The sequence below is a fragment of the Spinacia oleracea genome, chromosome 1 (assembly GCF_020520425.1).
Source record: "Spinacia oleracea cultivar Varoflay chromosome 1, BTI_SOV_V1, whole genome shotgun sequence".
NCBI classification, from domain to species: Eukaryota; Viridiplantae; Streptophyta; class Magnoliopsida; order Caryophyllales; family Amaranthaceae; genus Spinacia; species Spinacia oleracea.
In genome coordinates, this window is record NC_079487.1 from 121803318 (window position 1) to 121826518 (window position 23201).

At 37.2% G+C, this 23201-nt stretch overlaps 2 protein-coding genes across 5 annotated transcripts; both read right to left on the minus strand.

Moving 5' to 3' along the window:
* Positions 1 to 94: 94 nt before the first annotated feature.
* LOC110787416 (glutamyl-tRNA(Gln) amidotransferase subunit C, chloroplastic/mitochondrial) lies at positions 95 to 5151 on the minus strand. 2 transcript variants are annotated; one of them, XM_021992038.2, is made up of 6 exons: positions 4964 to 5151; positions 4150 to 4481; positions 4016 to 4056; positions 3310 to 3365; positions 587 to 638; positions 95 to 485 (listed from the first exon to the last, which is right to left on the minus strand). In XM_021992038.2, exons 2-6 carry the CDS (start codon positions 4354 to 4356, stop codon positions 410 to 412), a joined length of 432 nt encoding a protein of 143 aa, XP_021847730.1. In that variant the 5' UTR covers positions 4357 to 4481; positions 4964 to 5151; the 3' UTR covers positions 95 to 409. The 2 variants fall into 2 exon arrangements, with proteins under 2 accessions (XP_021847730.1, XP_021847729.1); XM_021992037.2 differs by having other exon boundaries at positions 4150 to 4485.
* A 1495-nt stretch (positions 5152 to 6646) lies between these two features.
* On the minus strand, positions 6647 to 22684 carry LOC110787417 (calcineurin-binding protein 1). Of its 3 annotated transcripts, none has more exons than XM_021992040.2 (19): positions 22480 to 22682; positions 22291 to 22365; positions 21380 to 21499; positions 21252 to 21292; positions 19242 to 19453; positions 17232 to 19069; positions 14120 to 14335; positions 13445 to 14035; positions 13096 to 13328; positions 12804 to 13014; positions 12426 to 12581; positions 11780 to 11937; positions 11488 to 11680; positions 10619 to 11007; positions 10221 to 10401; positions 8347 to 8579; positions 7449 to 8091; positions 7187 to 7265; positions 6647 to 7040 (listed from the first exon to the last, which is right to left on the minus strand). In XM_021992040.2, the coding sequence occupies exons 1-19, from the start codon at positions 22480 to 22482 to the stop codon at positions 6766 to 6768; spliced, it is 5847 nt and encodes a 1948-aa protein (XP_021847732.2). In that variant the 5' UTR covers positions 22483 to 22682; the 3' UTR covers positions 6647 to 6765. The 3 variants fall into 3 exon arrangements, with proteins under 3 accessions (XP_021847732.2, XP_021847731.2, XP_056698849.1); XM_021992039.2 differs by having other exon boundaries at positions 6647 to 7043; XM_056842871.1 differs by lacking the exons at positions 6647 to 7040; positions 7187 to 7265 and having other exon boundaries at positions 7968 to 8107; positions 22480 to 22684.
* Between the last annotated feature and the right edge of the window lie 517 nt (positions 22685 to 23201).

The following is a 23201-nucleotide window of genomic DNA, read 5'->3' on the forward strand; positions in this document are numbered from 1 at the left end:
ATCTAAAATTTGAGTAGGAACTTGTAGCAAGTCTGTTGTACTTTCCGGAACAATGAAATGTTCTGAGGCATCTGTCGATAAAAGCACAAACTCATCCAAGAAAATCATGGCACAGGCCACCGACATTAAAGCAAGTGAACATACAAAATGAAGTCCAAGGTTAAGAAACCACTTTCAAGTATACCATGAATACATGAGGATTGACATTCGGTAAGGATTTCAAAGCTTCAGATTCAAAATGGACTAAGTCGGTAACTCGGTAAGCGTTACAAATGGCCTTCCAATACCTTACAATCCGATTCACTTTTAGTTAGACAACAAGTACTTCATTCCCAGTTAGATATTGTTCTGACTAGGGATCTCCTTGAACAGCTTCAGAAAATTCTTGAAACAAAAACCATATCAGCTGTTACATTTTGTTTAAAACTTTGGGCACCTTGATGTATGGTTCCTCAAAACTTGGGATAGCAGCTATAATAGCATCTCTGTACAAGAGAAACAGAAAACTTATTTCACATAAGAAATTGAACTTTAAGAGCACCTGGTAATTCAGAATGATGGCTAAGAAAAAGGAGGGAAGCTTAACCTATTGTCAAATGTTTGAGGTATATCTTCCCGTAAATTCTTGCCGTCAATATCTGCAAGTGCAATTGGATTTTTATGTTAGAAATGAGATTTGTACATCTCCATATTGTTTCAGGAATATATTTCATGTTTAATCATGCGAAAGCAGTTCCCTGGAGTTTAATGTACCACAACCAATATTCTCAGGTACCGTACGTGGAAATCTCTTTCCCCTACAATTAGTTTGAACTCCCACAGGCCCACCCAATGGCCACCGGCAATGACCCATTCATCATCGCCACCCACCACAACCACCCAAAATAACCCCACCAGTCTACTACCCCGATCTTACCACCACGCACCAACCCACTAACACCTACACCACTGCCATTTCACTCCATCATGATCCCGGGAAACCATCATAATAGCATACATCAAAGAGATAGACAGTGGGAGAGGGCAAAAAAGTAGCCAAAAAACCTTGCAATATGACTTTATATGGATAAAATCCACCATAAAATCTCTAGACTTAGAGCTTTGATTGGTTGATTTCAACCAACAACGGTCATATTTTGTGGCTGTTGTTGAGTGGCGTTGCTTTTGTGTCAGCCAAATGGTACGGAAGTGAGGCGGCATGGCATAGCGGCGGTGGAGATGCTTTGTGGTGGTGGCTGAGGTTAGTTGAAGAAAAAGGTGTTACTGTTTTTGGGGAAATGATGAAGACTTGACAAAAAAAAGAGTTGGAACGGCTGCTGGTTAACCACCGCCATGGCGCCATCCCTTTCTTTCGCCTAACCAAACAAGATGGGGGATTAGGGATATGTCCATATATTTCCTTCCGTTTCTCTTTCTTGATTCCATTCCTTTCCTAAGTCATGAACCAAACTCCCCCTAAATTTGATTTCACGCACTCATAATCACGAAAAATAAAATGCTACTTGTCAACGCATACATCAGTCAGGGATTACACTAAAATGGAACCAATGAACAAACATTCCCAATAATATGATTGATGCCGTTTCATAAGTCAGTTCAGGTAAAGGTCAAACAGGTTTTCTCCTAGTGAATCTTTTTCTAAGGGTCAGACTCACAAAAAAAAAAACTTTAATACTCAATCAATATCTATTTGAACAATCATGTTGCATTTTCTGAATCACAATACGTTTCTTCAAACTAGTAAAGTTTTCAGTTTCCTCCAGTTCAGAGATGCGGAAAAGAGACGCGCAATAATGGCTCTAATAGAAGATCTAAAAATTGAATGTGAATTTAGAACTATTCAACTACGGCTTTGTAATGTGTCGTTTAAATTGCCAAGCTGCTGGTTGACATTTTACATGAATCTATTGTGAAGCTTCTAGAATATATAGAAATGCAATAGTGAATAAGTCTAAAAGAAAACTTCTTGATGTAGCCCAACATACAACCGAAGCAAACGTAACAGCAACAGATACAATGGTACATGATTAACATGAATACCCGCCACACTAAAACCAAAGGATTTTTATCACCAATGAGACTGAAATGGAATGCTTAACTGCTAAAGAGCTCATGTAAGCTATTTGCATAGTTTGCGAACCAGAGTCAGAAGAATTAAGGTGATCAAGTACTTCAGTATAATAGAAATATAATTCTGCAGACATGTTTGTATGCAATTTCTTCAACTTCAGTTAATGTCTCTATAAGCATCATGAAGTCCATCAAATCGGAATCTGCAATGAACTATGTAAGGGGTAGGGACACTTTAGGAAATAGATTTATGTTGTTAGTAGCTTGAAGAAGAAAATAGTTTGTTAGAGTACTGCTCTAAAAGAAGTAAGTTAGGGAGAAGGAAGGACAGTAGGACACGTGGAATAATGAGTTTGTTGGGCTTTCAAGAGTTCATTGGGAGAGAATCAAGCCTCTTAAAAGCTTGAATGCCTATTCATTTTCTGTATTTTCCAGCACATTAATCAAAATCACCTTGTTCTCCTTAATTTGTTTTCCAGTTCTGTTAATTCATAGCAGAATCCTACTTAAATCGATTAAAGAGTCAGAGCATCTTTTGACTGCAACCAAGGAAAGAGTGGGCACAAACGGACAGGTAAGTGCATAGAGAATATACGAGGAAAAGGAGCATCTTTCCAAGATCAAGCTCAATTTACTAACAGACTGTATCATGCACCTAGGAAGCGGTTGGAACAAACATTAGGTGCAATGCCAGCTATTCACATAATTTCAGCATCGTAAGTGACTACCTGATCTCTTAGATAAGTTGATAGATCATGTTGTTGTAACCGAAAAAGTCCCAGTGAGAGAAAAGAACCAATTCAATGCAGATAGATAATCAGGGCTAAAGAGGGACACATTTAAAGGACGAGGAACTAAAGAATAGAGGCTTAGAGCCAGTACGAGTGAAAACAGGTTCAACACAGGTGAAACCATTTGCAGGAACAACACGAGGTAAGCCAGATACTAATGACTAAATGCAGACTTCTTTTCAGGTATCATTATTGCATAAACACCTGAAGCAAATACTTCTCATTTGAAATGGTTTCCAGTAAATACAAAAATAAGAATATTATCATATACTGAAATTTTCAATGCGATGAAATAGAAACGACATTCCCAGACAAACATCTATGCACTCGGGGAAAAACTTGTGATTTCAACATAATAAGAAAGATCTCTTTGATTACACAAAGTCACAAAGGGACGTCAGTCACATCATATCGCAAAAGGGGAAACTAGTAGAGAACTTCTTAATACCTGAACGAATAGCCGGCTCTATGCTTTCAAGATCGACGGCTTGAAGTTGTCCAAACCTGAGAAAATGACCAGGAAAAAAAGCCTGTTATTAACTAGCATAATGAATCAGACCTTAAAGGAAAAATAAAGAGATTAAGATTGATAATATGAAGTTATCAAGCTAAAATTATACTTTATTATTCTAGATGCCCTCTTCTTTTCCTAATCTCCCTTATTTATAGCATTTTTTATCCTCTTTTCCCTCTAAGTAACCAACTATCTTTCACTTCAAGTTTCACAAACTAATTATGCAATACCTACACTAACCGTTCCTATTAGACTAATCTATTATAAAAACCCCACAGCTAAAATAAGACAACACAAGAAATTAGAAAATGCTTATTATAGTTAAAGCTATTCCTCATTTCAGATCAAGGCTTCCCTTCTTTAAAACATGCAATGATACAACACATGCAATTAACAACATAAGCAAATTCCCTCATAAATCAAGCTACTTAACCACAAGACATAATCAATCCTGTGATCTGTGAATATGAAATCTGAAGGCAATATAACAACAAAGAAGATCTCAAAATGCCAACATCTAAAAGACTAATCTACTATTAAAAGTTTTAAATGACAATGCAGACAGTGTAAGCAATTGGCAATTAATTAATAACATAGGTGCAACTAAACACCGGGTAGTGAGCAAGAAGGGAAGACTTACCAATCAACGACTTGCTGAATTTTAGGACCAAATTCTTGCACCTACGACCAGAAGATAAACAATTAAACAAAACCCAACTCAAGTCAAGAAAAATGTTAAAAGAAAAGAACGTGCCAATATCATTGTTTGTTCACCTCCTTGGGGGTGAGAGCTATACGAGCGGTTTCAGCCAAACGACCGACATCAGGAGGGTCAAGAGTAGAAGATTTGATAGAGTAACTGCGTTTTTCTCTCTTCTTAAAAAGCAAACTGGGGAAGGTGGTGGTGCTTCTTGTACTACCAACTAGCATGGTTGTTCCTGATCTCATTGCAACCATGACTCTGCTGCAGCAGCTTGCCATTTTTGTCCTAACTATTACTCAACACTGCTAGTTTGTAAACTGATCTCTCATCCACCCCCTAGCCTTTGTACCGGGTGTATGAGCCACAAAGCACAAATGATGTAGATGGGATTGGATACCACTCCCTAGCTTTAGGTAATTAAAAAAAATGACATAAGTTAATTAATGTAGACAACATTTAAATGAATAGGAACCCAAAAAATATCCCTTAATTATCAAATTTAAAGAACATTCATTCATCATCAAATAGGAACCCATCAATGTACTGCACAAATACACAATTAAGCTAAAACCAATAAAAATTCAAACATAATGTGTCATCTTCCTACATGTAGAATCAATCATTCAATCCCAAGCATAAAAATATATGTTCCAGTACTCGGAAGGGTGAAACTATCATGTTGAACACCCAATTTCCTCATTTTTTTTCCTCTAAAACAAAATCCCCATTTCAGAAAGCATAATTGAACCGAATTACAGAAAATGTTTCGTAAGAAATTAAAAATCAAAATAAAAATCAATTACACCATTTATAGAGAAGAGTTAATAATTGGAACTGGAAGTACAAATTCTGAAAGAAAAATAATCGAGAAGTGAACTCAAGTACCTGAGAAACTGGGGAATGATAGATGAATTTGAAAAGTAAAGAGGAAAACGGAGATTAAGGTACAGTCGGGTGTGTCGCCGCCTCCGTCTCCGGTGGCAGGTGCGGTGGGGGAAGGAGGTGTTCCAATGAAGGAATATAGTGGGTGACTGGGTGGTAGTGAGTGAGGGGAATGATCCACAATGCAAAGCCGATGTTGACAATTTATATAAGTACTCCGTACAATGATACAAGTAATTACTAATTGTCAATTTTGCATAATTTTTTAAAAATAGACAAATAGTTTAGAACAAGATTTGTATTTATGTACAATTATTGTTTTGATACAGTTACACGGGATATGTCATTTACATGTGAAAACAATCGATGAGCTGACCTGTAACAAGATCAACATAATGACATTTGCGCTTGATTATGACTGTAGTAGGAGACGACTTAGCTTAGATGACTCAGACAAGCTGATTGACCATATGTGCATAAAGATGCTCTTATATCGATCACTACCAAAAGAGGACTTAGTTTAGACGACTCAGACAAGCTGATTGACTATATGCGTATAAATATGCCCTTATATCGATAACCTTTATTTAGTTTCTAACATCAATTATATGCATACAAGTTAATACATTGACAATTTAGAAGATCAATGCTAAGTTTAAACAAAGAGTTCATTCAACCAAGCTCATTGGTTGTAGTTTATATTGTTAATTGTTTGTAATTGTATTATTAGTGATTATGTCATAAGGCTAGTCATAAATAATAACAAATGGAATGATGTAGGACTCCAATATAAAGTGAAGTTATTAATGAGTTGACCTACACAATAACAAATAGAATGATTTAAGAGTCCATTATGAAGTGAAGTTATTCATGAGTTGACCTACACAGTGTAAGCCGATCCTCAGAAGAAAAGGAGTGGGCGATAGTGATGTGCACGAAAGATTTCAATGTCTTTCATACAAGTAATAGTTATCAATTATGCATAACATTTTTGTAATAGGAAAAATTGACATAAATAATCTCACCTTTCACCCATCTTCTCAAAATAATCCCAACTTTGGATTATTTTAGAATAATCCAAACTTTAGGGGTTACGCTCTCAAAATAATCCAAACTATCAATTTGCCTATGTACAATAGACCCAAAATGGATTAGTAATGACAAGAAAAAAAGAATTCGGAATATTTCGAGAAGGTAACCCCCAAAGTTTGGATTATTCTAACATAATCCAAAGTTGAGATTATTTTTAGAAGATGTGTGAAAGTTGGGATTATTTATGACAAATTTTCCTTTGTAATAAGGAAAATGAAAATTATTAATTGTCATCATTAAGTCTATTGCCCAATTTGCATAAACCCCAAATAAAACCAACTTAGGCCATATATAGTTCAACTTAGGCTTTGTACAATTTGACTTTTTTTTGCCTTAAATTATATTACATAAACTTATCTTAACTTATACTTCGTATTATCCAAAATAAAATCGCTTATTTTATTTTAACATCAACTGTTATAGAGAGAAAGTAAGAGGCTATATTTTTTTTCTTTATTTTTAAAAATGAGTATAATATCACTGCGCTTGTGGTTTTTATCATTTTGATTTGAGATTGATTGGCCAAATCCTAGACAAATTGCTGAGTTCCTAAATGAGGCACACACACATATAGAGTTTGCAGCAATGAACAGATATCCAAAATGGAGAGACTATCATATATACAATATAACGGGAAAAAACAACAATCTTTCACCCAATATATAATTTATGTAAATAAACACAAAAGGGCCAGTGTGATCATGTCAAAATATTCAATTTCTTTCTGGTTCGGCATCAGCATCACTATTAAGATCAAAAGTTCTTCTTTCTGGGACGACAATGGTATTATTACTATTATTACAATGGTGCAGTTGTTGAGCTGTGGATAGAATCTTTTGGCTGTCATTTACACAAGGGGAAGCGTTTGATCCTGGACTTTTGCTTGTTTCAGTCAAAACAGGAGACTGTGTTCCAGTTAATGGAGCATTTCCTGCACCTTCATTGCATCCACCGTGACCTGTCGCTCCATCTTTACAGCTACCAATAACTACTGTAACAGTTCAAATGTAATGGCAAAAGAATTCAGAAATAAGAGGGAAACCAAATTATAAAGATGATCTAAATGCAAGATTTTCATTTCTCATACTGCCCAAATATAACCAAGTTTTATAAATTTCACCAACATCTGCATACCTGACTGAGGAGTTGGAGCATTTGGCATGCTGGGTGTGGAAGCCGAGGATAACGCAGAGCTTGATTTTTTGCTTTTTGTCTGGTACACAGACATAAAATTAGGTTAAAAGAAGTTTGTGTTGTGGAACTCGTAACCTAAACGTGTCACAAAAATGACAATATGTTGCCTATTCAAATTACAGTATCAAAGACTAAATTATTCGCAGAAACAAATTAAGAAGCTAGCATGATTGCAGAAGACAGCAAAAGATGGCTCACGTACCTTGACATTTTCTTCGCAGTACTTAACAACAGCAGAGAGACTTGGGCAGCGCCCGTGCAATAGTGTGTAGGCCCACATTAGAAGTTTCCGAGGTACACTCACATCAATAATTTGAACTCCATCTGCGCTACTGTGAAACTTCCCGGTTGTGATCAGTCGAGCTGGAACCCAGAAGAGATTGAAGCCAGATAGGAGCACTATCGATGAACTATCACGATAGAAGCTGTAAGTTGATCTCAGAAGAGAATTTGCAGTTTCCAGATTTCCCTCAGAAGTTTTCTTGACTACAACATGCTCAACTTTTGACAATAATGTATTCCATTTGGTTTCAAGAATTTCAAGGTGTGCTGAATTTCCAAATGAAGGATTCCAGAAATCATTGGTTCGCAAATCTAGACACAAAAGCTGCTCGTCTAAATCAGCAGTTGCCTCACCACAGGCACTAGAGAGTAATGGTGTGATCATAACTAGATTTATAACAAGAGATCTGCACCAGGCAATAGAGGCATGCTTGAAAACCCCAGAACAACTGGTATTCGACAGTTTTGGGTTTCTGCAACGTTTCCGTATCTTCTCATTTAAGCCTTCAAGGGCTTCAAGCTTGACATCTTTCTCCAAGGAATATAGATATTGATGTAGATAACTACATTAGCATCTTCCTATGTCAGTTCAATACAGAATTTGGCTGCTTATTATATCTAGCACAATAAATGACCCGAGTCTAGAAGCAAGTTTGAAATTATTGTTCAAAAGGATATAACCCTAAAATCAAGCATTTTTTCATAATTTTCTAAAACCAAAATATGCATTTCTCAAAATACTCAATCGGAGAGGAAAAAAACAAACATGCAGAAGAGGGCTCACGACAGATAAAAAGAACAAGCGGACAGTGGATTACCCATATAATGTACTTTCTGATAACTCCGGGCACTTAATATCTGCCGAACTGCAAATATCTGGCCACAGGCTAGCCTGCTCCATGAACAGAGTAAACATCTTCTCAAGTATCTGTTCAGGAGAGCTTCTTGCAGCAGTAGAAGCGGCATTACCAGCTGAAGACATGGATGAGATAAGTGTCTTTAAGAACCTCCCAAGAGCAACAGGAACCAGATCTTCCAAACATAATGAGAACTGGATTCAAACAAGTTGTTAGATAACACTCCCTTTCTTTCAAGACCAGTGGAAAACCAAAAGTACAAAACATGTGCACGCATGCTAGCAGACACAAACAAACAAGAAAAGAGGTACAACACACAGGAACCCAAAGTAATGGCATATAAGTGGAAAACTGTTCACAGAGAAGTGGACAGGATCGTACCATCACATAATCCCTCTCTACAAAGAACAATTTGACTTAAGCTCTAACATTAAAGTTTAGGAAAATGAACAAGTTCCCACGAAACTCCGTGAGGCAGAGATTGACCAGGGCCATCCGCCGTCAGGCAAAGGGAAGAATAAAGGCAACATATCAATATCTTTATTATAGAATACAGATGGTAACATTCTTTTAGGGCCAAGCAAATAGCTCCAAAAAAAGTTATACAAACATTTTATGTTAATTGACACGATTATACGAGTAATAATTACTCACGCGTCCGCTTTATGGTCAAGAATCAAGATAAGTCTTTCCAGATCACCATAGATCAGATTCTACAAACTTTTTTGACTTCTCATTTGTGACAATTGATTTCAGACACATTGAGAATGTTTTCCTAAACGGATAAATTTAGTCATTACATTATGCTGGACTTTCATATGATCCAGAAGTTTGAGCAACCGTGCTATCTTGACTTTTTCAACACTTGAGCTGATCTAGTTTCAATTCCTATAGCAGACAACTTAGGGTCAGTCCCCTCCCCTTCCCACAATATCTAACCAACGGGCGAAGGGGCAGGCTTGACTGGACACTGGAGGATCCAGGAGCCAAATTACTACAAATAAATAAAGATTTAAATCAGAAAATTATGGCACGGGATGCACAGCTCTAATCTTGCCGTAAATAAGACACCCGGAACAACAAAAGTTACGCCCTGTTAATGTGACATTGACATATGTACAAGGTTCAGACACAAAAACTGAGAAGTTCACTAACAATCTAACATTAGCATCAGTGTCTAACACTGTCTACATAATGAAAAAATTGAGAAATCATTAATTAAAAATAAAAAAACAGAAGCCAATACTTTACTGAAACAAACTTCAAATCCACATTTTCTGCTTTCTGAAAATAGAAAAAGAGAAGTTGTTAAGAAGATCTAACTTAATATACGAGCGACATGACTTCTACAGAAGGAAGGAGGACACTTTATTCACAAGCCAAAAGTATAATAAAAAGAGCACCCAAAAACTAAAACAAGACAAAGAAGGAAAAATAAAAGAAGAGAAGAAAGAAAAGAAAAGAAAAGAAAATGGATACTCAAAATTACTTCAACTTGCGAGAAGCATGAATCCTCAATAAAATGTCAGCCAAGGTAAAACAAAACCAAGAGAAAAATGGAATAAAAGTGGATCTTAAGCTTTTTATGGTGATTTGCCTTTTCTGCTCTTATGACAAATCTTTTTTAGCAGGATATGTTCTCTCTATAAATTCTCTATCAAATGTATTACAAAATTGAACTTTAGACTTTCATCCCGAATTCCCGACACATATTCTGGAGGTTTGTTGGTCTTCCATCCTAGAAACTTTTATTTCTTGTTTAGATGGACATTCTGTATAAATAAACAGTAATAAAAAGATGAAGATCATAGACCATAAAAATCAATTTGCATTACCCGCTTATCTGCTCGGATAGAAATATACGCCCGATCAAGGGTGCAAAGGTCGCCAGTCTCCTCCAGGAGTTTCAGATAAAATAGCAAGTACTTCCTTATGCAAGTTATATATTTTCTAGAACTTTCTGGCAAATTAACTTCAAGGGCCTTTTTGCTCCCAGCTACAGCAGGTGCCTTTCGTCTGATACCAAAGATAGGACAGGTAAAGCCCATATTCAAGTGCTTCTAAAGTATATAACATACACATACACTATACACACACACTTTTCAAAAGGTCTCACAATAGTAAATTGACCACTTACCCAGTCCGTGTTAAAAATTTATCCACCGAACATGAAAAGGCATCATTAAGAATAAGGACGAAGGGCTAATTAACACATAATGGTTTGCATATATACCTTCCCTTTTTTGCTGAACTATCAATTTCCCACATGTTAATTGTAAATGAAGAGCGTGATGACTTGAAGCAGAAAGACATCTCATCCTTTGCCTTCTGAAGATCGCCAATATCACCTCTTTTGTAAAGACCTTGAGCAAGCATGTATCTAGCTTTGTGAAAATGTTTTAGATCCCCCTCCACACAAGTTTCAAGAGCAGAAAGGCAATCACAATACAGCAAGCGCCACGCTACGTCCAATCGGTGAATTCTCTTGTCGTTTGGGCTATCAAGATCAGATAGAATATTATCCTTCCTATCAACTTCTGGCAACTGTGGCATTTCCAAATTGTCAAGGATTTTCATGACCGTCTCTTTGGTAATCTGATTGAAGGAATAAGCAGCAGAAACCTAGATCAAATAGCACAAAGTCAAGTTGCGGAGACTTCAAAAGATAATTCCAGAAAAATGTACAGCGGAGGCTGATAAGACATTCAAGTCAACCCAGCAAATTTAGCAAAAATATCAGTCTTCCTGGAAACTGCCATACAAGTGCAAAGCCTTTGAGGAAATCAGGAAACATGGCATGATAGAGTAAGACCTATATTATCACATTATCACTACGTACAGTACGTTCACAGCTTATCAGGCTGAACCAAGATACAGAAAATGGTGACTGTTTTAGGACAGAAACAGCAATATAGTTGACTGATTGCACGTGTATATGTTATGTATATGAATATGTATATGTATATATATATTGCAGCTTACAAAATGTACTTGAGAAACTTGCTTCTGAACATCGGGTAAAAACAAATCCTTGCGTGCCAAATAGTATTTGTAGCTAAAACAAAAAATCACATTTTCTACATAAAATAAATGAGATCCTACCTTAAGAGCTTCTACAATCGTCTTCTGACATGTATAGAGTAACTTCAAACGAGAAGCATGCATCCTATAAACCGCATCAACTGCTGATGGGTTTATGACGATAGCTTTGTCATAATAAGAGAACAATATCTCTGGGGGACATCCCAACTTTTGACAAAGTTTCCCCAAATAAAACGCATGTGACCAATCCTGTCTAAAACCAAAGATAAATTTATAAAAACTTCCAAAACCAATTACGGAATTCAGTAACACAGGGAATACTTGATAAGAAGATGAAAATACCAGCCAATACCTGTGGGAAAACGCCTTCTCAAAATGTTTCTTTGCATTTTTGCAAAACACCATCCAAATTGCATTTTTATTTGGAGCAACTAATCTTTGATCATAGAATGGTACCACATTCTGAACACCGTCATAGTAAACCAGTGCCAACATCTCATGTATTTCAGCCTGTAGTTTACATTGGAAGGATGGCCAAAGAGGGAAAAGAAAAAGAAAAAAAAAAAAATATTAGCCCAAGTAGGGTACTGCCATATTGGTGCCTCTAGAAGAAAAATGGAAAGAATATACCATGTAGAAAACACTCCCCTACTTCTTCTTTCTCATTTAAGTGATGGTCTAAATGTCTAATACTCTAATTGGATTTGGTAACTCCATTCCAACAGAATAGAATCTCAATTCTCCAATTAGTCTACATCACAGACTCACTTTGTCATCCCCTCTGGATGACTCTGTAACCCACAAACTTAAGCATCATGACCACTAGCTACTAAAAAACAGGATATTAGCAGACAAATTCAAACACTACAACCCCCACCCCACTCTTTCTTTTCGAGGCAAGTACACTAACGTCTTGCTCAATACAAGAAATTAGAAACGTCGCCAACTTTGAGAAGCTCCACCACAAGGTCTAAGCCAAGCCAAATAAGATGTATTACCTGTTGTTCTGAAGTCTTAGCTAAAGCCAGGCTCATTAATAGGCACCGTCGGCTCCTTCTCCTACTTGTCTCCACTCTTTGAGGCAATGAAGCATTCTTTTTCCATGCAGTTACACCTATATTCTTGCTCCCATCATTAAGTAACAAGTCTACCTCCTGTTTCAACATTTATCAAGTGAAAAGAAAAAAAAGGGGGGGGGGGGGGGGGGGGGGGAAAGAGAAAAGGAGAAACATTTATGCCTTCAAAAATATAACGTAAGATATCACCTTTCTTCTCATTCTTCAAAACTAATGTTCATTCATGGAATTAACAGAGTGATAATAACTTGTTAAAGAAGGTATTGGTGAGACCTTGACAGTAGAAAAGATTCATCTTACCTCATCATAAACATTGGCAAGACGCTGCCAACTCTCAAAGCGCAAAGGATTAAACAATAAATCATATTTGGAAACATTTGCATTCTGCTGAACGTAGTCCTCCCCTTCCTTCGTGAGAACAAAGCCAGGCCATTTATCAGTAGCACTTGTTTCCTCAGACTGGGCCAAAAGATAATATAGGTCGCTATAAACCTCCATATAAGGCTCACAGCTGTAGTCATAACATCACTGGTAAAGATTTACTGAAGTAGAAAATAACAGAACAAACTCAAGTGGCAATGCATTAATTTACCTCCCTGCTAAAATCTTTTTCTGGTTGAGGATTCCTGTATCAGAAAACATGTCTTTGACTACTGATTCAAGAAATCCATCAGATCCTGCCTCTTCTGAGAGTTTATCTTCACATAGATTTGGATCATCTAAATATTTATCAATAGGATTTCCAGCAAGAACATCATCTGGTGGTTGTGGAAAATGCTTACGTATGGCTCTCAACACTCTTCGGAGCTTGAGCAGCCCCGTTTTCTGAGATGGAAGATATTACAAACAAAGAAAAAAGACATAAGCTAGCAGCCTAGCAGTGACAATAAGTATGAAAATGAATCATTACTTAAACATAAAGGAATAAGTAAGAAACTGACAGTTGACGCCTTCGCATATGGCAGTATGTATTTGAACACATCAGCACACTGCTCTTTGGACTGATAATCTGCCTGACTAGTGTTTCTATGCACAGCCAAATCATCCTCAAAGGATGAATCAGAATGGAGATTTAGACCATACAGACAAAAAAAGCACTGATTCAAGGCAGTATCAACTGCTGATTCAAGTTCTTCTCTTTCATCTTCAGAAAGTTCAGATCCAGCAGGAGAATCCTGCTTGTCTAGTTCTTCCTCATTGCTCAACTTATTTATGGAGATATCTTCTATGCCTTTACCCTGCTCGCTTTCAACAGAGGAATAACTATCAGGAACTACCAATTCATCAGATTCGTTAAAGATTTCTGCAGCTGGACCATTTCCCTTACTTAGCCCATCAGCAGGTGTCTTGGCATCGGCATCAAATCCATTGGATTCCATGCTCAAAGAATGATGACTAGACTTGAGTTTCATAGCCAACAAATGTTTTATAGCAAGTTTAAGAAATGTTCCGTCCACCCCTTCACCATCTTCGCCAACGCAACACAAACCATACTCCGCAAGCACATTATGAATTGCTCCAATTAAATCAACCTGGTATAAGATGTTATGTAAAGAACATTGAAGAAAGGCAAGAACCTAACAAATGGAGGAAAAAAGACTATGAAGCTGACTCACTTGAGTTTTAATAGGAATTGACAGATCCAGGTGTTGAAGCTTGCAGAATGCAATTACTGCATTGACGAAGAAACATTTTTGTTTCTCTTCATTCTGATCCGGACTCGAGACATCAGAAGGTTTCTTGCAAAAGCACATTCTTGCAATGTTGCACATGAGTGCCAGCAATAAAGCCTGAATATCAGCAATACTGTTTCTAGGGATGTTGATTTCCTTCTGTAACAATATAATCAGATATAAGCAGCTGTAAAGGTAACGTTTGAGGCAAGCAGAAGCATATACAAATACAGAAATTGACTACCATTTCCATCATCCTGTTTACATGCCAACATAGCATCAACAGGATAAGGTGACGTTAGGATCTAGAAATTGTCATATCTTAAAGGTTTAAAATATCAAATAATAAGATAAAGCTTGCTAAACCTGAAAATGCATATAAGTTAACCATATCATTGTATCAGTATTTAATTTCAACTATGACGTAATCTATAGATGAAATATCATCAAGTAACCTTGCGTTTGATGTACTTCAGCAGAATACTATCAACTTTGCTAATATTTTGAAAGTGCCTTAGGGTTTATTTGCAAAGAGGTATCTTGTAAACCAACGACAACCATTTATTACTGAGTACAACTTCTTAATATACAGCTAAATTTAGTAATGAAGTGACTGTAACCAAGAGACGTGCAGGGGGGAAAGAGAAAAAGACTTGTTGTTAGCATGCACAACAGAAGTCAGGGCAAAATGAAATCCAAGGAATTTTTTACTTCTTCCAAGGAAATCCACATTTTTCAAAGTTGATTTCCTTTGAAGAAGTGAAATTCTTCCTTGGATTTATCATTTCCCAGTATCTTTGGACAGTACTTTTTCAAAATGAAACTCTCGGTAGTTGGTGGGTCAGAATACAAAGTGGTTTAAGAAGTTGGATATTAAATATATTCAGCATCGAATTGTTCTATGACAGTATACTGCTAGCTAGGCCTGGTTATTAAATGGGGAGCAGGGTCTTGACTCTTGACCCTTTAACTATCTTAATGGACAGGATTCTTATAGGGTCTACCCTTATAGAACTTCTATTAGAAGCCCAATAATTTTCTATAAAGAAAAAGGACCAATACCAGACAAACATCTCTCTCCCTCGTCATCTCTTAGGCATTCATGCTTTCATCTTCATTGATCTCTTCATCTTGCATACCAACACCAAAGCGGTATTTATTTTGCAAACCAACCAGTAGTCGAGGTAATACTACTGTTGAAGGTCAAGCTGCCGGAATTTGCACCGCCTTGTATTGTCGGCAGCGGCGGTGGCTGTTCAGACTTCTGCATCCTTGGTGGTGGTGGTGGTTCTGGGTTCTTCTCAACGGCTTTATTTTCTCTCTTCAATTTATTTCTCCTCTTCAATTTGTTTCTATTTCTCTCTCTTCAATTTCTTTTCTATTTCTCTTTACTAAGCAGATATCACAGGGGAACCCTCCGTCTGTCCTTCAGTGAATTTAAGATAATCCAATGGCAGCAATTAGAGTTTCTGTTTTAGCACATTTTTATTATTGGAACTAATTTAATTGTATGTATTTGTTATCCTCTTATAGCCTTGTTTTTTAGGTGATCTTTGAAACTATTTATTTAGGTGCGGATGAGCCAAAGAGAAAACAAATTAAAAACGAGGGAGAGGATTATAATCTGTGACCTCTTGTACACAGACCCTTAGTCTTGACCGCTAGGCCAAGACATCATTTGTTGGTCTTTTAAACTATATGCCTACACTAATATGGAGTGCTAACCATGGAATTAAAACTCTGTAACCTATTTTGGATTTTCCGTTACGCGAAAACCCGTTACGTTACGGTTTGACAAAAATCACGTCTTTCTCCCCGCGACGTCCGTTACATAACGGTGACTCGCCGCGTTAGATGTTTTTTTCTCCGTTACACCGTTCTTTTACATAAATTGACCAAAAGTATTTTTGTAATTAGTTATGTAGTTTATGAAACATGATATTTCTAGCGCTTATTTGTTCACAGAATATAATAGTCACTAATATTAGGATAGATTTGGTTATATTGTCTTGATATAATACTTTTTAGACTAAAAATGTAATAATAAGGCTTAGACATGCTAATGTGGTTTTTTTCAAAAAATTCACACCGCGTTAGCCGTGATCCGTTTTATTCTTCCGTTACAAGCGGTTTCCGCGACAACGCGACCGTTACCGCGACCGCATCCGCGTATTTTTTCTAGGGTGCTAACACATTAAGTGACTCGGTTTGACACGCCTTGTTATTGACCCACCCAATAACCAGGCCCAGTGTATAAAAAAAGGCACGCTTAGGCGCTGAGGAGCTTAGTGTTTGAACTTGAAGTCAGCGCCTTTTGTGGTCTGGGTGAGGTGATTGGGGCGCACAGAAGCGCCTAGACTAATGCGCACTAAGGTGTACCCCCTGATGCGCAAACCACAATTTTTTACTGTTCTTAGGTGTGCCTCACTTCAATGAGGCGCACACGGAAATCCAAATCACCTAGGTGCACCTTGAGCCTTTTTGTACATTGATCAGGCCTTCTGATAACCCCTGAAGTTACAAAAGGGATATCGCCAAAACCACACTAAACTGCAAACCACCAAGCAACATAGCATCAACTTTCCATATTGTCCTTGTAGGCTTGTCCATCCATTCTATAAGTTAGTCAAAACTAAATATCTTCCCACTCACCAAATGACAAGTCAATGGTGTTAACACAAAGGATTTCTTATAATTCATCCCGATAACCAAAACATTAAGTATTTTTCCCTATTTTTGGTTGGAGGTATTGAGGGTTGAAGGAACAGGGGGAGTGTATAACGGAGCACAAAAACTGTCTTCACAAACTATTTAACTTATCTAAAATAATACTCAGGTAAGGCATTTTTATAAAATCAAGATCCTCCAACAGCCTCGGCTAGTTGGATACTTTCAAAGTAATGATAGTATAGAGTGGTCTTACCATCTGATTTAACCTTCATATCCAACACAATTATTGCAACTTTTATAAAATTTATTGGCATGACTCGACAGGAGGGGAAAATATGGCATGGGAATTGGGAACATAAATTTATCACAAGGATACATTCATTACCAGACCGTTGTGTTGATCAATAAATTTCTTCACCCGAGATGCACATTCTGAAATTGCTTTGACTTGCTCTGCAATTGAATCAAAATAGTTATCTACTGAAGTGTCTTTTAATTCTGTTCCACAAGAAGACATTACTTTTCGAGCCGTCTTCTCACAAGATAGCTCACATGAGGCAACAGAATCTTCCATCCCAGCTGCAACCATGAGTATTTGGAGTTTGCGTTTCTGACAGTTCAGGTAAACCTCCAAATTCAGTGGGTTTACCTTTTCACAAGCTTTGATCAAAATGTCTAATGCTGACAGTTCAACAGTGGATTCATCAGCTGCTGGCGCTACATCCGCAGTAACACCTTTTGTGGACAGCAAAAGTGGAGAGAGCAAGTCTATGCATTCCACATACATTTCTTTCTCGAGCATTTCAGAAACATCATTCTTCAACAGAAACTCAACCTCTAGCAGATTAATCTCATGCATAATCTTATTAGTAGTCAACTCTTTGTTAGCCTTGCAGTGAGGCACTTGGACAGTCCCAGGTATATCATTCAAATTTCTGTTGTTTTCCAAAAGGGATAAAGAAACTGACAACTCTTCATGAGCCCTCAATCTATTACCCTCCGAAATCGACACAAGACCGCTTAACCAATAAAATCGCACCCAAAAGGAACTTTTCTCTGTTAAAATGTGTGCATGCAGTGATTCTTTTTGCCGTTGACGGAAGACAGAAGAACTTTGACTGCCATCTTCAGACTCGCCAACCTTAGAGCAACCATTATCCCAGTTTACACCTGAATCCATAGGCCATTCAATAGCAACTGACTCTATAATTTTTGAGAGATGGAAGGATGCCTCGTGCATAAACTCATCCGTTCTAGATGAACTGGGAGAACATGATCCCAGATCATGATATAACTCAGCAAGAAAGAGACTGCATTCAGGCGTTCTATCACAGCCCCAGAGCCTAGTCAATTTTTCCAATTCTAAAAACTTCATAAATGTATCATGATAAACAGGCTTTCTTTTTGCAACCTCTTCCAAAAGCAGATGTCCCAAGTGATAAGCCCCGTAGTTTTTTGAAGTTTGCATTACAAAACTGTGTACATCTTGCCATTCATTGTCCAGAGAATGACTTGACGAATAATCCAAATCCCTAATCTGCTGTCCACTTATGATAAAAGGTTGTAGAGAATGAATCACAACTTTCTCCATGTCTTTACTCCCAGGAAACTCTGCATCTTCCTTTCCTGTTTTTTGACTCCTAAGGCTTACCAGACGAATGCTTCGCCTTTCATGTATTTGTTCTTCAGAATAATGCACTTCCTTTCTATCGGTAATACTTTCCTCTCTTGTCTTACACTCTCCATTTGAGATGATTTGAGAAGAACTGACAGTAGGCATTTCAGCATCTTTTAATTTTGATGGCAAGCTTATTGCTATTCTCGTATTTCTAGACAGATTAGATTTCTCACCTGCTGTCTCAAAATTACATCCATCATGTGAAAACAGGAGTCCCAAGACTATATCCGCAAGAGCTGTCCATGAGAGATCTTTTAACTGCAATTCAATGGTCTGATTCAACCTTTTTGGCACACTGTCAATGTCCAGGTCACTGTTGGATGCTTTTCTCTTGTCAACAAATTTAAGTCTGGCATGCTCTGGTTCTAGTTTATCTATTCCTCTTGGGGCAAACGGTACAGGCTCCGACTCTTCAATAGTTCTCTTGACATGCAAAGCACGAGCATGAGATGGCCAGTGCCGCAAAATCAATTCTGCAACGGCAAGGCTTGCAACTTCATCTCCAATAGCAATAAGCACCTCTAAAAGTTTCTCCATGCAATTCCCTGCATATAACAATAAGAAGACAAGATGATGTTTCATTCTCAACCAAGAGAAAAAGCACAAGTACTTGAAGAGATAGCAAACCCGTTCAAATACTAATCCCATGAAAATAAAGAGCTGATCGAGTATAATTACAGAAGAACGACAGCTGTGAGAGAGACAAAGAGCACTTACAATTGTTAGGACTGCAAACAAGCCCTTGCTCAAATGCCCATCGAGATATACTTAATAAACCCATTGAACAAGCCAGTGTGCCCAGCTGATTCCAGACAACAGAATCCTTAGTATCAATCTCTACTGCTTGCAGATAACAGTGTAATGCACTTTCATAATGTGCAGGACCTTGTTGCAAGAAAACAGTGGCGAGGTTCTTCAGTGCTAAAAACCTGTCATAAATGAGATATAAATTGAAGCAACAAGAACTATAACTTGTGAAGGTAACAGGGCCATTATATGAAGGTTGGTTGTAAGTATGTATATATAGTTGGGCATACTAGGTTAGGATCCCAAGAGAGAGTGTACAGAGCCGCAAAATCAGAGTTTATCTGTAAAAGTTTAAAACTTCAAACAAATTTTGTTTAAGTTTCTTCAACAACCATTATTTGCATATGGATGAACCTGAGAATTTTTTCAATGTACAGGCTTAGTTTTTATGGATATCAATCTTTTTCTGCATGTTTAGACTTTAGACTGGTTCGGAGTAAAAGCAGGTACATGTGGACCTCTCTATACTCGCCAATGTCAGTATCCATAGAGTTATCGAGTAGTTAGCCAGTCACTCAATTAATAAATAGCTTTAATCAATGAAACAATTAGCATTTCTAAGTACTTAACCTGTAACTTCTGTAAGACATGCCTCAATAAATTGGACTGTTTTGATTGAGAGATTTCTGAATCAATAACGGGAGTGCAAATATGATTCCCTTTGGTTATCATTTGAGTCTCTTTTATTTCCATTCCCCTGCCCCTTTATAAATAATCAAATGATTCAGATCCCAAAAAATATGACAAGTATTGACTGTCAACCCCAGTTTGGGATTCAGATCCACTTTCTAGGAAAGACAAAAAGTGCGAATTGAAATAAGAAGAAAAGTTCCAACATGACCATGTGTAGCCAAGGTGCAGCCGGTAATAGGTAAGAAACTCTTATTGTAGCCATTATATCCAAGCCAAATACACCAGTTATGGTCTATTTTCCAAGTTGTTATAGCTCGTTGAACATGTAAACAAAACCAGTCCCGATAGCCCCTCCCTAAAAAAAGGTGCCCCATCCTCAACATTTCTAACATTGAAGCACAACTATTTTAAAACACACCCCTACCCTAACACAACTTCTGATGCACCATCACCAGAAGACTGGCCACCATAAATGAAGATGAGGTTCCATAAGGAATTTAAATTTTTAGACGCAGTAGTGAGTAGTGATGATCATAACGGTCATCGAACCACTTTTTTGGGTAATGTGAATGGTTTGCCGCAACCACTATCTAATATCGCTGTCATAGTAAGCTTAAAAACCTTTACGACACAATGATGCAGCTGAGATGTGATACCGAGGAACCTCCACCAGCACAGAGATAAGTATCTATCTTACTGAGAACTACATCAGGACACCAGGGGAGAAAGGGTGGTCTCAAAGACTAAGCTAGTGAAGTATGCAACGAATTAACCACAAATCTGGTCATACACTATGGTTCTTCCTTAATGCTTGTATGAAGTATCTGTTATCCATATTGGAGAAGGGGTGACACTAATGCAGGTATATTGGTTGGTGGATTAGAAATTTCAGACGGACGCTAGTAGAGCTTCATGTCATGTGTGCCCGCACACACACACACAGTAAGTGAGAAAGACACCAAATAATGAATTTAAAAAATTTAATTTCTATACAGCACAGTTTCTGAGAACAGTGATTGCACTTTTTTTATTCTATCTGATACAGTTTATTAAAACTTAAAAGGTAACTAACCCATATTACCCATCTATAATCATGAAGAAAGCTAGAGGGAAAGAAGGAAAAGCAAAAAGAAAGGAAAGAGATGTGTATTGGTTATTCCAGTCTCAGAAAATATGGATCTTTACGAATTAGAAAACAATCAAAGCGTTGCCAAGACAAGCTTAGATAGCACAAATTCACACGGCTATTCCGTTTATGCAATTAGTTAAGGGGTTGCAACAACTTACTTGAGTTGTAAGAGATGGTCATCACTTGCAGTGCTCTCCACCTAAGATAACAATGAACTCATGACTCCTTATCCAAACTTATAATTAATACAAATTTATATCAAGATATCATATGAGCAAGGAATCACCTGAGTAGTAGATACCAGAGGGTCTTTCACTACAGCTTCCAGAAGTTCACGTGCATTTTTATAGTCTTTAGCTTGCAACTTCAAGAGTCCATCATGGTAGGTTTGTGTAAGGTGGAACTCCTATATGATAAGAGAATCATATGAGAGGATTTTAGAGCAAAAGGAAATTTCTCATCAATTGAGGCTAGAAAACAAGAATACGAGCAACTTGAACATAGCGAGGATTCCAAAAAAAAATATTAAACCAACAGGAGCACCAAAAAATAAGACAACAACAATCCCTAGGTTCTCATATTAAAAACTGGCATGGCAATCAAGATTATATTTTTCAGTAGGTTGCAACAAGCTTTTTGAAAATACATAGACATCCAAACCCTACGCACACCGTTTGCAGCATGCCGATATGACACCAGTGAAAACCCTTCTATTCATTCAGAAACTTCACATGATTGAAGCAATTAGCAGCGAACAACTACAACTATCCGCACAATGCCCTTTAGAGTGATATCATATCAGCTTGTCCTTAGTCACATTGTCAACCAAGTTAGGGTTTCGTCGGACCATTCACATAATGCAAATATCAGAAACAGCCCAAACCGGCACGGCTGAAAAATGAGTCACCCTGAACCCAGACATACAAAATAAATGCAAACGCGCCATAAGATAATCTAGGAATCAACCAGAAACTAGCAATCACAGTATCATTCAAAACATTCTTAATCAAATGCAAATACTAAACGTAAATTAACTAATGCCCCTCAAAAATTTGTAAAACATGGTTAAAATTAAAAACACAAAAATAATGTAGCAGAAGAAATAAAACAAAAAACAACATAAAAAACAGTATAAAATGAGAAAATAAAAGAATCCCAAATAGCAAAGGTAATGAAAATAGACTCAGAAAAGGGTACCTGGGCTTCTTTGGTAGGAGCTAGAGGCTCCCACTCATTCTTCGAGTCTGTGTCATTGATGGCGGAAATTGCAAACTGCAAAAAAAAGGGGGAAATTTCTCAAACTTTCAGGAACTGTAAAATTGATTGAATCAATAAATTAACATGAAATAGATGGTGACAGAAATGCTAATATGGGATTCAATTTACCATTGTTGGTGCGGTTGCTATTGTTGTTGTTGTTAAATTCAAGGGATTAGAGGAATCGAGCAGCCATAATTGGAATTCTGGGAATTTGCTAGAATTGTTCGTGAGTTAATTTGCAGTAGAGAAAGAAATTTAGGCGCGGGAGTCGAGTTCAGGAAGTTGGAAGTTGATAGTTTTGGCAACTGAGCTTTGCGTCCGTAAATTAACGGGGGTTGTGTTCTTTTGCCCTCGTTGTCTAATTTTGTACGGAATAAGTATATTGACAATAATAGGTCCGTAGATATGTCAAAATTGACCTGAACTTGTGAACTTGTAAAATCGATTTTATTGATGTGATCTGTAACCTGATTTTGACCCGAAATAATTACTCTAAATTAACTCGAAATCCGACTCAAAATCGAAATTGAACTGGAATTGATTTGACCAAATAACCCGACATGCACCCGGATCGGCCCCATTCTAAGTAACCCGAACCGATATTCTCCGAAACTGGATTAACCCGAACCGATATTCTCCGAAACTGGATTAACCCGAACCGAAAATAACTATTTTGAATTAACCCGAACCAATCATAAACGAAGGAAAACTCATATTTAGAATAGTATAAAATAAATAACAAAAAATTTAACGTTTAATATTTACCATAAACCAGGAAACTCTCAACCAGTTTACGTTTATTCCTTAATTATTTTGTAAGAAATATTGAATAATAAACTTCGTAATTG